This window comes from Notamacropus eugenii, chromosome 3 (assembly GCF_028372415.1).
Source record: "Notamacropus eugenii isolate mMacEug1 chromosome 3, mMacEug1.pri_v2, whole genome shotgun sequence".
In the NCBI taxonomy this organism is placed as follows: Eukaryota; Metazoa; Chordata; class Mammalia; order Diprotodontia; family Macropodidae; genus Notamacropus; species Notamacropus eugenii.
The window spans coordinates 152,847,665-152,862,355 of NC_092874.1; the positions used below are offsets into that span (position 1 = coordinate 152,847,665).

Sequence of the window (14,691 nt, forward strand, 5' to 3'; positions counted from 1 at the left end):
GGAGAGTTCTAATTTGTCAATATTCATTCTGAAATGTTAGGTCTAGAATTAAATGCAGTATTCTGGATGTGATCTGATTTTGACCTTGTCTGACAACATCATTCCACAATTTACTTTCAGACTCCTGAGGCAGCTCAGTATTATTTCCATTAACAAATTAAAGTTTAGTGATTGTTTTAGGAAATATAGTGGAGTGCAGTTAGAGCACTGGGACTGATGCTTTGTAGCAATCTGTAGCTCTTTAGATTCCTGATAATGGCAGAGGTAAGCACAGAGTAACATCTTTGTCTCCGTCTAATGATTACTTTGTTTCTTTGACTTTTGTGGTTGTGTGGGTGTGGTTTGTCCTTCCTTTTTTGAGAAGGATCATGACATCAGGGAGATGATGACATGGCTTGCAATTGACTTTGATTTGAGTGAGGGAGGGCTGTGCAAGGTCATCAGCCTCATTTTCTCCTCCAGAACCATTTGGGTCTAGTGGCCAGAGAGAGATCAGAATGACTGGAGATGGCCCAGGATGCTGTGGGAGGCCTTAGCCCTTTTAAGCTAAGGTCTTTTCAAGTTCTTACTGCCCATTCAGTGAATAGGCTTCTTTAAGAAGTGAATCAAGAGATGGCCCCTTTTATAAAAAAAAAAAAAAAATCAAAATCAAATTAGGAGGGGAAGACCCTCAGGGCTGCTGGCCAAAAGAGAAACAAATACTATTTACGTGCACTCAGAGCCAGGAGGACTTAAAAAATAACCATTAAGTGGTGCGTGGGCATCCAATCCATAAGATCCAGAGTGAATTGAGTTTAAGGTTTGGTCTGAGAAAGAATTCTAGCCCATAAACTTCAAGTTAGCTAGGTATCTTTTGTCTATCAAAATTTACCTTCCTTTGGGCAGAACACCCTCAGGTTGGAGAATAAATGGTAACATGAGCTCTTCATGGTTGCAAATTCTTTTCAAACTCCTACCATTTATGTATTTTGTATAGCTGTGCAATGTACTGGGTAGAGTGTTGGACTTGGAATCAGGAAGGCTTGAGTTTGAATCCTGCCTCAGAAACTCACTAGTTGTATGTTATTCAGGGCAAGTCATTTAACCTCTGTTAGCCTCGGTTGTTCATTCATGTCCGACTCTTCATGAGCCTATGGGCCATAAAAATTCCAGGCCCTTCTGTTTTCTATTATCAGTCTGTCCGAGTTCATGTTTGTTGTTTCCGTGGCACTGTCTATTCATCTCATCCTCTGCTGTCTCTTTTTCCTTTTGTCTTCAATCTTTCCCAACATCACAGTCTTTCCCAAAGAATTCTATTATGTGGCCAAAGTGTTGAGGAGCTGGAGAAGACTCTTAAAAGTCCCTTGGACAGCAGAGAGATAAAATCAGTTGATACTTAAAGAAATTAAGTCGGGATATTCACTGGAAGGTCAAATACTGAAATTGAAGCCTAAATACTTTGGTGAAATACTTTAGCCTCAGTTTCCCCAACTATGAAATGGGAATAATAATAGCACCTAACTCATAGCTGGTGAGGATCAAATGAGATAACATATAAAGCACTTTGTAAACTTTAAAGTGGCATATAATTGATAGCTATTGTTAATAATTATTTGCTATCATTCTTTGTAGTATTATCCAAGTATGTTTGTATTCTAAATCAGCATTGCCTATGTCTATCTTTTATCTCTGCTTGGCAAGGAGAATTAAGTGGCTTTTGGCTAGGTTGGTTTCTGGGTGCTTTGAATCTCTGTAATGAGATGAATACTTTACCTCAGTTAAACTTTTGAAGGAATGGTGATAATCAAGGTCAATATCTTTGTGTTTTTTCTGCTTAACATATTAAAGCATTTAATAGCTTTTAATCAATTTAATTGATGTTGTTGCAGTTGTCCAATTTGTTTATTTGTTTTGGAGGATTTTGTCACATTTTCAACCAGTAGAGTATAAACTCTTTGAATACAAAGATATTTGCATTTTTGCTTTAGCACTGAGCATAATACCTGGCACCTAGGTGTTTAAAACATAGCTGCTGAATTAAATTGAAAATTCTTTCTTAGATTCTGCCTTGTCATTTTCTGTCATACTTGTTTGTGCATAAATTAAAATTTCCTTCATAGTATACCTTTTTCTTTTGCTAATCACGAACTTACTGTGAAGTGAGATGGCCAAGTGTGTACAGCAAGGTACATGATGAAATCAGGCCCTCCGTTTGCCTAAGAAGAACCTGTGAGCCCTCTTTCTATGAAAAAGCATCCAGTTTTCTTTCATTTATCATGAAGAAGTCACTAACAGTGTGATCAGGTTCTTCTAAGAGTATCTTACTTCTCTGGTCATTCACTGGTACATTTATTTAGACGACCAACAATTAATTTAGTGATTATACCTAGTATACCCATATTTGCACTGTGCAGTTCCGTCCTTTTTTTTCCCTATTCTCCTCCCCCATCTCCAGTCACCATGAAAGCAAACTGCTAGATGGATACAAAATAAGGCAAAAATAGTCCCTGCCTTTAAGGGACTTGTGTTTCAAGCCTAAGGTTTGTTTTGTTTATGATAGATCCCTCCCTGAATCTTCCCTCCCTCTTAGACTTTCTTTTCCCTTCTTCTTCTTCCTATCTATATCATAGTTGAGTTGAAAGTATTCTTAAGTGAAACTTTTTGTGTATGGGTATTTTGCCCTCTTTTGAGCAGGAGACAGTAGGCAAGCAACTATGTATGTGTAACAGTATACATATGTGTGTATGTATGTATGTATGTATATATACACATCTATAGATAGAAATATGCACACATTTATCTGCTTATCTAATGTAAATTTGTAGTAATCCGAGAGTGAAGATGCTTTTAGTGAAGAAGGGGTAGGGACAGACCTACACCAAAAGATAAGATTTCAGTTGACTTTTGAAGGAAGCAAGGAGGTGACAGTGAGGAGGAGCACATTCTAGCCATGGGGAGTAGCCAGCAAAAAGGCATGGAGTTGGGAGATGGAGAGTTATATTTGAAAAACAGTAAGAAATTTAGCTTTCTGACAAGATAAAACATTAAATTTATCTGCAAGAACATTTTCCCCCTAAAACCAAACTCAAAAATAGAATAAAGAGAAATGCACTGTTTTTCCTTATATATGTAGTAGATCCTTTCCCTTTGATCATGTGTGGGGATGGGCTTGTGCTTTGGCTCCTTCAGATGGGCTATGTTTGCCCAGGATCCTTTCTAAAGTACCTGCACAACCAGAGCCTCCTGGTTGGTATCTTAGTTGAAAGCCTTGTGATATCTTGGAATCCCAGTGGCAAATGGGTATAAGTACTTTTCATTTTATCTGAAGAGGCAGAAAGTATGGTAAAGGAAGACTGAATAAGGAAATTATGACAATCTTTTGTTTTTGAATTTAATTATTTTCCTTTCTCTGTTTTTAGATCATCAACAAACAAGATGGAAGAAAACCAAGAGGACAGTGAATCTTCTATAACAATAAGCAACAACCACCTCTTGGAAGAAGTGAAAAAAAAATGCAAGGATTCAAGCAGACGTAACATAAAAGATTCTGAGAGGTCATGCAGAAAAAGCTTCAGGCTAGACTATCGGTTAGAGGAAGCTGTAACTAAATCACAGAAAGGAAAAGACGGAAGATACATCAACCCTTGGCCAACATGGAAATACCCATCTCTTTCAGAGGTTTTGAAATGGGTAGTACTGGAAAAAGATAACAGCAAAATTCCACGTTGTAAAGAGGTAGATGATTTTATTTAGTGTCTTGTATTTTTTCTGTAACTGTAATATTGGGTTATAACACTATAAACTATATCACAGTTAAATGAAATCTCAGTGAGCTTTTAGAGAATAACCTATAAATTAATGTGCTTTGCTTAGGTGATTTGACCATTCTGCCCCTCAGTCAATCAGGAATTAAAATTACAGGGGAAATTTTATAGTTATTCTTCTACAAACATCTTTACATTGGGCCCATGGGGTATTAGTGTCTCTAATGAATTGGCACTTTTTCAGTTTCATTTTTCAAAATTACTGGTTAAAAGAAGTACATATCAAACAGTTTTACTTATGGTAGAATTTGACTTTTATTTGTCAAGAGGGAATCTGGGTAAAAGAGTATATATAAAATATAAATATGTGTGTATGTTTGTACATATTTTGTATGTATGTATAAAATACTCAGAGCCCCTAGCTTGGGTTTACAGTGTCACTACTGTATATGAAAGACAACCATTTATTTTATTTTTCAACAGATTTTAGGTAGTATACATGTGGCATTTATGAGTTTTACAATTTATTGTTGATATTATGAATGCTATGTAGCTTTGTAGACCATTATAAAATACTGAGAGTTTCTTTTGGTGACTTTTTATAATCAACTTTAATTCTCTTTGTTTTTTAATATCATCTTAGAAGAATAAAAGTAAGGGAAAATTTTAAAATAAAACCAAACTTGTATTTTTACCAGTTTTCTAAAACAATGATTAGTGGAAGTTGTTAATGAAAAAATTGTTCATCCTAATATGGTAATGGTGTAGTACATTATTAGTACTAGTTCAAATATTTGACTCAGGCACCTGGGTCCTTAAGGACAACTATAATTTTGGTGCTAAGTTCTTGGAAAATGATCTTAGTGTGAATACATTTTTCATATTAGGGAAACAGTGGTAATAAGTATCCTGGTTGTATGTAAAGGAATAGAATACTGGGTAGGGAAAAATAAGTGAATTAGGTGAAAGTAGTTGACAGAGTTATGAGGCTTATAAAAATGAAGCTTATTGGAACTTTTCTTTTTTTAATTCTAAAACCTCTCTTTTTACTTATATAGAATCAGATCTACTTACATGGGGAGATATGATTCTTCTTTTAACCCAGAGTCATTGATAAATACGTGGTTTTTAACCAGGTATCTTGGCTGTTTAGGGAAACTAAGCTAGAGTTATAAAGTATGTATCAACTTTTGATTCTGTAAGAATCCTGAATTTAGAATTTTTATCTGTAACTATACTAGCTTCTAATTTTGGAAATTGATAGATAGAACAGTAGGTAGGCATATTATTACTGTCTCTACTGTCTATTCAAACATCCATATTTTTTCTTCACTTTTTTTTTCAAGGAAACTGGTTGACTCCATTTGTTTGACTCCTGCTACAGGAGCTTTAAATCCACAAAGACTAGGATACTGCAGTACTGTGTGCTTCAGGGCCTTGTTCGTGATCAAAACTATTCAATAGTGTACAACCAGGGGGCCACATTCTTTTTGTAGATCTGAGAAATAGCTGCATCTGCAGTCCTTTTACGCACCATTTTCTTTTGGAGAAATATAGCCATATTCATTGTTATTTCCAATTTGCAGCCTCAGAGTGAGTTTTTTATATCTGGGACCTGCTCTCAGCCTTAATTTCTGTCAACACATAGTCAATGTTTTCAATTATTTTGATTGAGTCTCTGTGCTAGAATTCAGTATCTTGTATACTTTATTCTGTGTGACAGTTACTACACACAGTCTTTGCTTGTATGCCTACATGCCTACTGGTATAAGGCCACTATGGTTAGTAGCTTTAAAAACATATTCTGTGGGGTAAAGATGATCTTCTGGGGGGAAGATGATAATATGCTGATCAAAGCTGGCATTGGTCAAGCTCTGACTAAACTAGCCCACACAAGAGGTCCATAGCCCTAGAAACTAATTTCTTTTTTTTTGTAAATATTATTTTACTTTTTCCAATTACATGTAAAGATAATTTTCAACTTTCATTTTTTCCCATTTAATAGTATTTTTTCCCCAATTATATGTAAAGATAGTTTTCAGTGTTCACTTTTTTAAGACTTTTAGTTCCAAATTTTTCTCCCCGCTTCCTTCCCTCCTGTCTTCTCAGAATAGCAGACAATCTGATTTGGGTCATACATGTACAGTTATGTTAATCATATTTTTACATTACTTATGTTGTGAAAGGAGAATCAGAACAAAAGGGAAAAACCACGAGAAAGAAAAATCTGTATTTCTCTAATCAGTAGTAATTTAGGGCATTTTTTTTTCATATGACTATAGATATATAGATAGCTTTAATTTCTTCATCTGAAAACTGCCTGTTCATATCCTTTGACCATTTACCAATTGGGGAATGACTTGTATTCTTATAAATTTGACTCAGTTCTCTATATATTTGAGAAATGAGGCCTTTATTAGAAACACTGGCTGTAAAAATTCAACATTCATTTTCACTAAGATTTTGAGTTATAAATTTTTCTCCCTCCCTGCTATTCCCCCTTTCCAATATGGCAAACATTCTGATATAGGTTATACATATGCAATCATGTTAAACGTATTTCTACATTAGTCAGGTTGTGAAAGAAGAAACAGAACAGAAAGGGGAAGCTGCGAAAAAAAAACCAAAACCAAAAATGAAAATAGTACACTTTGATCTCCATCCAGACTTCATAGTTCTTTCTCTGGACATGAATAGCATTTTCCATCATGATTCCCTTCTTTAAAGAGAAAGAAAAAGAAGGGGAGAAGGGAAAAATGGACACACACACACACACGCACAGAGGAGTGGTGAAGAGACCTGCCTCTGGAATGTTTCATTCAGTGAAGAAGAGAAGGTGACTACATTAAAGTAAAACCGAAACAAAACAGAAAGCCATCCCCTCTGATCATTAATTTGTTAGTATAGTACTTAATGATTTTTACTTGAGACTGGGATGAATCTAGACCCAAGTTGGTCTCCTTTGGATTCCCTAGACCAAGGGTGTTGAACCTGTGGCCTTGAGGCCACCTGCAGCCTTCTAAGTCCTCAGGTACAGCCTTTTGACTGAGTCCAAGTTTTATAGAACAAATCCCTTTATTAAGGGAATTTGTTCTGTGACGTTTGGATTTAGTCAAAGGACCACACTTGAGGACTTAGAGGACCACATGTGGCTTCCAGGCCGCAGGTTCCCTACCCGTACCCTGGACCATTGTGGACCTCTGGGAGTTGTCTGACTTTACAATCATGGAGGAGGAATTTAGGTACTTGGACACTCTGTACAAATTTAGATTCTGGCCCATTATATAAAATTAGACAAATGAGATCAGATTTTATCAAATCTGTGAATTCCACAGTACTTTAAATCAACCTAAGCTGCTTGCTGCTACAAAAAACCTATCTCTTTAATAATAATATTTCATTAATGATATCATATGGCAGTAAATCACAAATTTTGGAAAAAATTAAAATTTCAGGTGACCTAAAGGGCAATGGAACAATGAATAATTGATACAATTAGGCTATAGAACATTATCAAAAATAACTTGAGTATGAGCACCTAGAAACTATTTTAGTTAAAAAAACACTTTATTCTCCTTTCCAAGTAGTCAGATATGGAACCTAAAGATAACAGTTTGTAAACACTTCAGAGATGGCAGAAAGTTTTGAGTAGTATTATCTCATTTAACATAAAAATATTTGGAGGTTTAAACAATTTTAAGAAACTTTGACATGAGACTCAACTAAGCTCTATCATCCTGAAAGCATTTATCAATGATGACAGAAGGACAACAAATAGAAAATGGAAAAAAAATGATCAGCATTTTTATAATGATTTATTTTAAACACCAATGACAATTTGCACACCATAGTCTCTAATGTGCTAATTTAGAAGGAAGAAAATTGCAATTAAGGAGGCCATTCTGGGGAGAGTAGATAAACCATAGAACCATTGTAGTAACCATAGTAAGGGTTGGGAACCTTCGGTCTCAAAGCCCTTTGACTGAATCCAGACTTCCAGAACAGATCCCCTTAAAAAAAGGATATGTTCTCTAAAACTTGCACTCAGTCAAAAGGCTGCACTGAGGACCTAAAAGAAGGATGACCACCTACTTGTGGCCTCAAGGCTGCAGATTCCCCACCCCTGAAGCATACTAGGTACACAGAAAGAGAATCTGTATTGTAAACAACACACCCTTGAAAGTATGAAGGTAGATTAAGATTAGATAAATGAGGTATAGGGTTAAAGAGAATTTTATTCCATGGACAACATGGTGCCATGGAAACGGTTTGAGATCAGGAGTCAGGAGACTGGAAATGTAGTCCTTGCACCTCAACTATACAATCTTGGGAAGGTCACTTAAAGTTCTCTTTGATTCTTAATACTAAAGGGGTTGCCATAAGGGGAAAATATATGTAAAGCAACCTACAAATATAAGCTGTTGTAGTTTACAATAGTATCTAAATACTGTTATTGCTGCAGCTGTTGCTGTTTCATTTCAGTTGGGTCTGACTTTTTGTGACCCAACTTGAGGTTTTCTTGATAAAGATATTGGAGAGGTTTGCCATTTCCTTCTCTAACTCATTTAAAGATAAGGAAACTGAGGCAAACAAGATTAAGTGACAGGTGACAGCTAGGAAGTGTCTGAGGTCAGATTTGAACTCAGGAAAATGAATCTTCCTGACTCCAGACTCAGTGTTCTATCCACTGAGCTACCTAGCTGTCCATGCAAAAACATGAATTACATATATTGCCCTTTACCCTTACTTATACGGCTTCAGAGGCCATCTTGTATTTAAATATGATCTTAAGATTATAGATATAAATGAGAAGATCACAGGTGTAGAACTGGAAGGAACTTTAGAGGCCATCTAATCCATCACTTTAATTTTGCCAACTAGAAAACTGAAACAGACTGAGTTTAAGTGACTTTCCCAGGATCACACAGGTAGTATGTATCAGAAGTAGGACCTGAACCCAGGTTCTACGATTGCAGGATCTGTGATCGTATTTCCTAGAAAACACTCAACACTTGTGGTGAAAATGAAGGGGGACAGAATAGCATTCATTATGTTATTGTTTATTTTCAAGTTTCCTTATAAATCTTGCTGGAGGTGATTGTGGCAAGTCTTGAAATACAGCATAGTATTTCAGCAGGACTGCTTCTCTTGTTGAGAGTTACATGGTAAATGACGAGACACTTGGCATATGCTATTGGCTTTTATCCACCAGCCATCGGCCTCAGGGTGTCTTTAGTCTATAACCATGCCTTCAGTATGACTGTTTGCTTGAGGCTTGTGACAGTTTATTAGTTTTCAACCCACAGATTCCTTGAATCCAACCAAGGTAATTGCAGACCCACTTTCAAAATGGGCAATTTGACAGTCTCCATGTTGCAAATAATTGGCACAGATTTTTACAGAAGAAATTTAAAATAAGTCTTCATCCTCTTGCATTGCTGTTGGGGCAGCCTCATCATTGAGTTTATCTTTTGCAGGATGAAAATTAATAGGTTGATACATATCCTAAGACTGTGACACTAGAAGTTTTTATCTCAAACTTTTTTTTACTCCTCCCTGGTGTTTCAAAATGATGGATTTTTTGAGATCTTTCTTCCAAGTTTATGACCTATTTAGTCCAATACATAACACACATTTAGTAAATATCTACCCATATACAAAGTTTTAAATTAAGTGCTAAAGGATACAAAAGTAATAAAATTTCTTGCTCTTAAGTTGTTGCTTATGATACTGGAGATATACACACGAATAGTTACAGTACAAGATGGGATATAATATGTACATAAGAGAGAGAAAAACTGCCATGAAATACAAGGGAGGAAAAATTACTTTCTGGTAGGGGGATCAAGGAAGGTGTCATAGATTAAGCATTTCAGTTGGCACTTACAGAATGGATAGGATTTCGGGAGAAGAAGATGGGGCAGTGGGGAAAAGAGGGCATTTGAAAGGTAAAAGATGGTGTGTACGTAAAGGTAGGTAAGTACAAGACCAATTCAGGAAATAGTCCATTTTGGCAGTCATGTGGAAAGGGGGGAGTTAGTGCAGAGTAAAGCTAGAAAAGTACATTGGATCTAAGTTGTGAAGGGACCTTGAATACTAGTCTAAGGAATTTGTGCTTTATTTGGTAGAGAACAAAGGTTTTTGAAGAGGGGAGTGCCATGATCAGAGTTGTACAGTAGGAATATTGACATGACAGTGATATATGTAAGTTAGGTTGGAGTGGGGAGAAGATGAAGAACTACTTCGAAGGATACTATAATAGGTGCGATATATACACATTGTAATGGTGACCTGATTGAGTGGTTGCAGTGGGAATGAAAGAGAGGTTATATATTCAAGAGGTATTATTTAAAAGTAACAACAAAGGCCCCATTTATTAGAGCCTGATGTGTGAAAAGCACTGTGGCAGATGGTGGAAGTGATACAAAGTTTAGATAAACTGGGAAAAAGACATAAACTCACTTCAATTCAGCAAACATTTTGTTAAGCCTGTCATTGTAAAGTACTGAACTACATGCAGAGATATGCAATATTATATAAGTAGATTACAGAGTTGCAGAACAAAATGTCTCATGAGGTTTGGGAGGAGATGATTAATTATCAGGTAAGGTTTTAGAAGTGACTACTGAGTTGAGATTTAGAAGATGAATAGGAATATAAATGAAAAGGAATGGGACATTTTAGAATAGCGAGCAGGCTGAGGAATTGCAGAAGGGGTTGTTTCAGGGCATAGAATAGTTCATTTTGGCTAGAATAGAGAATTGTGGGGAGTAGCAATATGAAATAAAGCAGGGTAGCTCTACACTATGTTGAACTTTGAATGGCAGGTTCTACTTGATAGACACTGAACACTTTTTGATATGGAAGTGCCCTGGCTTAATTCATGTGTAGCAGGATATTCTAGCAGTGGTATGATGGATGGATTGGGAAAGGGGGAGAGAGAGAAGATAGGAAGCTTTTAAAATTTTTTAGTGCAGTTGGATAGTAATAAAATGCCTGTCCTAGGGAGATTGCAATGAGAATTGAGAAGAAAAGACTGATGATGCAAGGGATGTTTTGGAGGTGGAATTGAAAGGATTTGGTAGCTGATTAGACAAGGAGAGGTGAGGGAGAGAGGAGTCGAATGCCAAGATTTCAAACATGGAAAACAGGACAAATGGTGTTATCAAAAATAGTAATAATGAAGTCCCATGCAAAGCAGGTTTAAGGGGGAAATGTAGCAAGCTCCATGTTGGACATGTTGAATTTGAGGTGCTGGTGGACATCTAGGTGGAGAGACAAAGACATTCTCTAATAGAGATAAATGGTCAAAGAAAATGAACAAACAGATCTCAGAAAAAGAATTGCAAACTCTTAACAACACTAAGTGGAATATTCCAAATCACCAATAAGAGAAATACAGATCAAAACAACTCTGAGGTTTCTACTTATCCCCAGCAAATCAAAAAAGATGACAAAAGATGAGAATAATCAAGCAAAAATGAACTGTTGATGGAATTGTGAGTTGATCAAAATGTTCTGGAATGCAGTTTGGACTTACTGAAGAAAGTGATTAAAACACCCATACCCAATGACCTGCTAGAGATCACAAAGCTATGAATAAACCTCAGGGAGGTCAAAGTCAAAAAGAAAGGACGTGTGTGTGTGTGTGTGTGTGTGTGTGTGTGTGTGTGTGTGTGTGTGTGTGTGTGTGTAAGCTACACAAGTTATAGTATATATTACTGCATAATAAGAAAAGATGAATATAGTGAATATAGAGAAGCATAAGAAAACTTATATGAGTTGAAGCAAAGTGACATAAACAAAACTAGGAAAACAGTATACGCAGTTGCAAACATGTAAATGAAAATATTAAGACCGCAGTACTAAGTGTTTCCAGGGAACTCTGCCTTTATCAAATCTGGGCACAGTTCTGGGCACCCTGGTTTAAGAGGGATCTCAGTAAGATGGAGAATGTGCAGAAAAGCTCACCTAGAATGGTGAAGGGCATTGAATCTATGACATGATGATTGTTTGAAGGACATGCTATGTTTAACCTGGACAAAAGAAGATGGGGCCTGGAGTCAGAAGACTAGCATTCAGATCCAACTTCACTAGCTGTGTGAATCTGGGCAAGTTACTTAATGTCTTTTTACCTCAGTTTCCTCATCTGTAAAATGGGGATAACAACAGTATCTGTTTCCCAGAGTGCTATGAATATCAAATGAGATAATTGTAAAGCACTTAGCATATGTCATTTTTCATACTATGTTCATAGCCATTTACTAATACTTTTTCAAATTCAACAATATCTAGAGGCTTATTGTCATTGACCCTCCTGATAATTATATAATGATAGGACCTTATGACCAAGATCAACTGATGCAAAGTGATATTTTTGGACTTCCTTCTGATGTTTTTTGAATAGCATAATTTGTCAAGCTAGGTATTCTTACAGACTTTGGACTCTGCATCTCTGAATTTGGAAGCAGAGCATCCCGGTACCACTTGGCAGCCAGATTTAAGTTGGTATGCTTGAACTGATTAACCTATTTTATAGAATATTTCTTTGTTTTTCTCGTGATCCTGTGGGCAACAGGTCTCTGCTTATAGCATTCGAAATTGCTCATCTGTTTTATGAGGCATGCAGTGATACTTTTTTTTTTACTAAATTTGTTTCAGGCTAATGAAATTTCAAATTTGGCCCCTTTAAGTAGCCTACTTACAAGGGCTTCATTATGAACTCCACATGCAAAGTGATTCTTTTATTGTTGTTGTTAAGTCATTTTAGCTGGGTATGATTTTTTGTGACCCCATTTTGGGTTTTCTTGGCAAAGATATTGAAGTGGTTTGCTATTTCCTTCTCCAGCTCATTTTACAGATGGGGAACTGAGACAAACAGGGTTAAATGACTTGCTCACAGTCACACAGCTGGTAGGTATCGGAGGCCATATTTCATCTCAGAGAGAAGAGTCTTCCTGCTTCCCTGCACAGCACTCTATCCACTGTGCTACCTAGCTACTGTAGCACCAGTGTGCTACAGCACAGTACCTATTGTGGCTATCAATATGTCGGCATAGTTCTGTATCATGAAATGAAGTAGACTCTCTACATGGAAGACGTAACCAAAACATTTGTTCAGACACCAAAAAGCCAAATCCATCACGTTAACAAAGAAATCTATACACAATAACAGTGCAGAGGACAATACCATCCCCAAGCCTTCCCACTATTAGGCTTCCCACAAACCAGTTCCCTTAAACAAATAAAAAGCAGGTTTCCTTAAATAAAATCACAAACAAGCTCTTCCACTCACACTATCCAGCTGCCTGTTTTCCCTCTCTCCCTTAGTTCTGACTGCTCTGACCAGTTTCTTTGAGCTCTGCTCTAGCCCCTCCTCTTCCTGTTCCACTCATTCAGCAAGCTCCTCCCAATACATGTGACTTAGACTTCCATGTGATTTAAGAAGAATCTTCCCATTTAAATTACCATTACAACTGCCCAATGTGATTCTATGTCGTCTAAAAACTAAAAACTTGCATTAAGGTATTCTTTCTTATATATGCAACATCACCCTTACCAGGCTACTAATCCCATTTGTAAGATGCAGCAGTGAGTGAGTGTGGTCTGATAAGTAGATTTCAGCAATGTCTTATATTCAACAAATGTCTTAGCCTTGGATGAATCATGGTTGGTGTGGCTATGTCTTAAATGACTGCTTTCTTACATATGATATTAATAGTGTGATTATAGGCAATGTTTAAGTTTATACAAGCCAGAATTTATTATCATTATTAGCTTGTATTTATATAGCATTTTAAGGTTATCAAAGTGCTTTGCATATATTATCTCATTTGTTGCTTACAACAACCCTGGGAAGCAGATGCCATTGTTACGTACATCTTTACAGATACTGAAACTGAGAAGTTAAGTGACTTGCCCAGGGTCACACAGTTAGTAGGCGTTTGAGGCAGAATTTGAACTTAACATTTTCCCCAGCACTTTATCCATTTGTCACCTAGCTGCCTCTAGATTTGGAAGGAAGGAGAAAAATGAGGTCTAGATTTAGATCAATAGGATAGTAAAAAACTTAAAAAAAATTTTTTTTTTGTAAAAAACTTTTTTTAAAAAGGAAGGCTTTGAATAATATAGTTCTTTGTTAAAAATTTACTCAGTGTTATATATTTTGAATCCTCTCCTACATTCTGCTGTGCATATGGCAGTACTTTTTTCCTATTTTATATTCAAGTTTTGGTATTTACATTTATGTTTCTTTTTATTTTCTTATTGTATATTTAAGTTTCAGTGTATAAATTTAAAATAAATCAATAAAATTTATTCAGAATGTATGAGGTAGTTTTTTCATCAGCTAAAACAGTTCAGATGTATTATTAATTTTATGATCATTTCATGTTCTGAATTATGTGTCTATGGGAGAAAAGTTTCTCTAAATGCCTTTGATTAATAGATTGAACTAGGGAAAGTTCACCTCCCAATACCTTCATAGTTATCCATCTGTTTGATTTGATAAAGACACAAATAATTTTTCAATTTTGAGATGAAGTTACTGAATTAAAATGCATGAACTACTTTCAAATAGATGGTGTATACACTTCCACAGTGAAACCCAGGGAGCTGAGTTCATAAGAATATCAGTTCAGGTATAATCAAAGAATAATAATTCACTTTCTTGAGGGGAAAAAATGAATTTTGCTTTGTGGTGATTTTAAACTGATTTTAAGTCAACTAATATTTGTTAAGGATCTGTTCCATGCAGATATAAGAGCTGGGAGACATAAAGTATTGATTTCAATCAAATTTATAGTACTTAATTCTTTTTGATGCCCAGGATAAAAATAGTGGATCCTCCCTCCCCAATTACCTTGATGTATTAGGGAAAGTAAAATATTAACTAGTGTTATGGTTTTGAGGGTTTTACTTTTCTTCAGCAACAATGACATAAAACCGT

The 14,691-nt window shown here is 36.0% G+C and overlaps 1 protein-coding gene across 4 annotated transcripts in view; it reads left to right on the forward strand.

Moving 5' to 3' along the window:
• Nucleotides 1-14,691, forward strand: part of NAPEPLD (N-acyl phosphatidylethanolamine phospholipase D) — a 67,900-nt gene that overhangs the window by 34,458 nt on the left and 18,751 nt on the right. For all 4 annotated transcript variants that reach the window (XM_072653150.1, XM_072653148.1, XM_072653147.1 and 1 more), the window contains exon 2: nucleotides 3,399-3,714. In XM_072653150.1, the coding sequence (XP_072509251.1) occupies nucleotides 3,399-3,714 (316 nt within the window). The remainder of the gene's footprint in view (nucleotides 1-3,398; nucleotides 3,715-14,691) is intronic.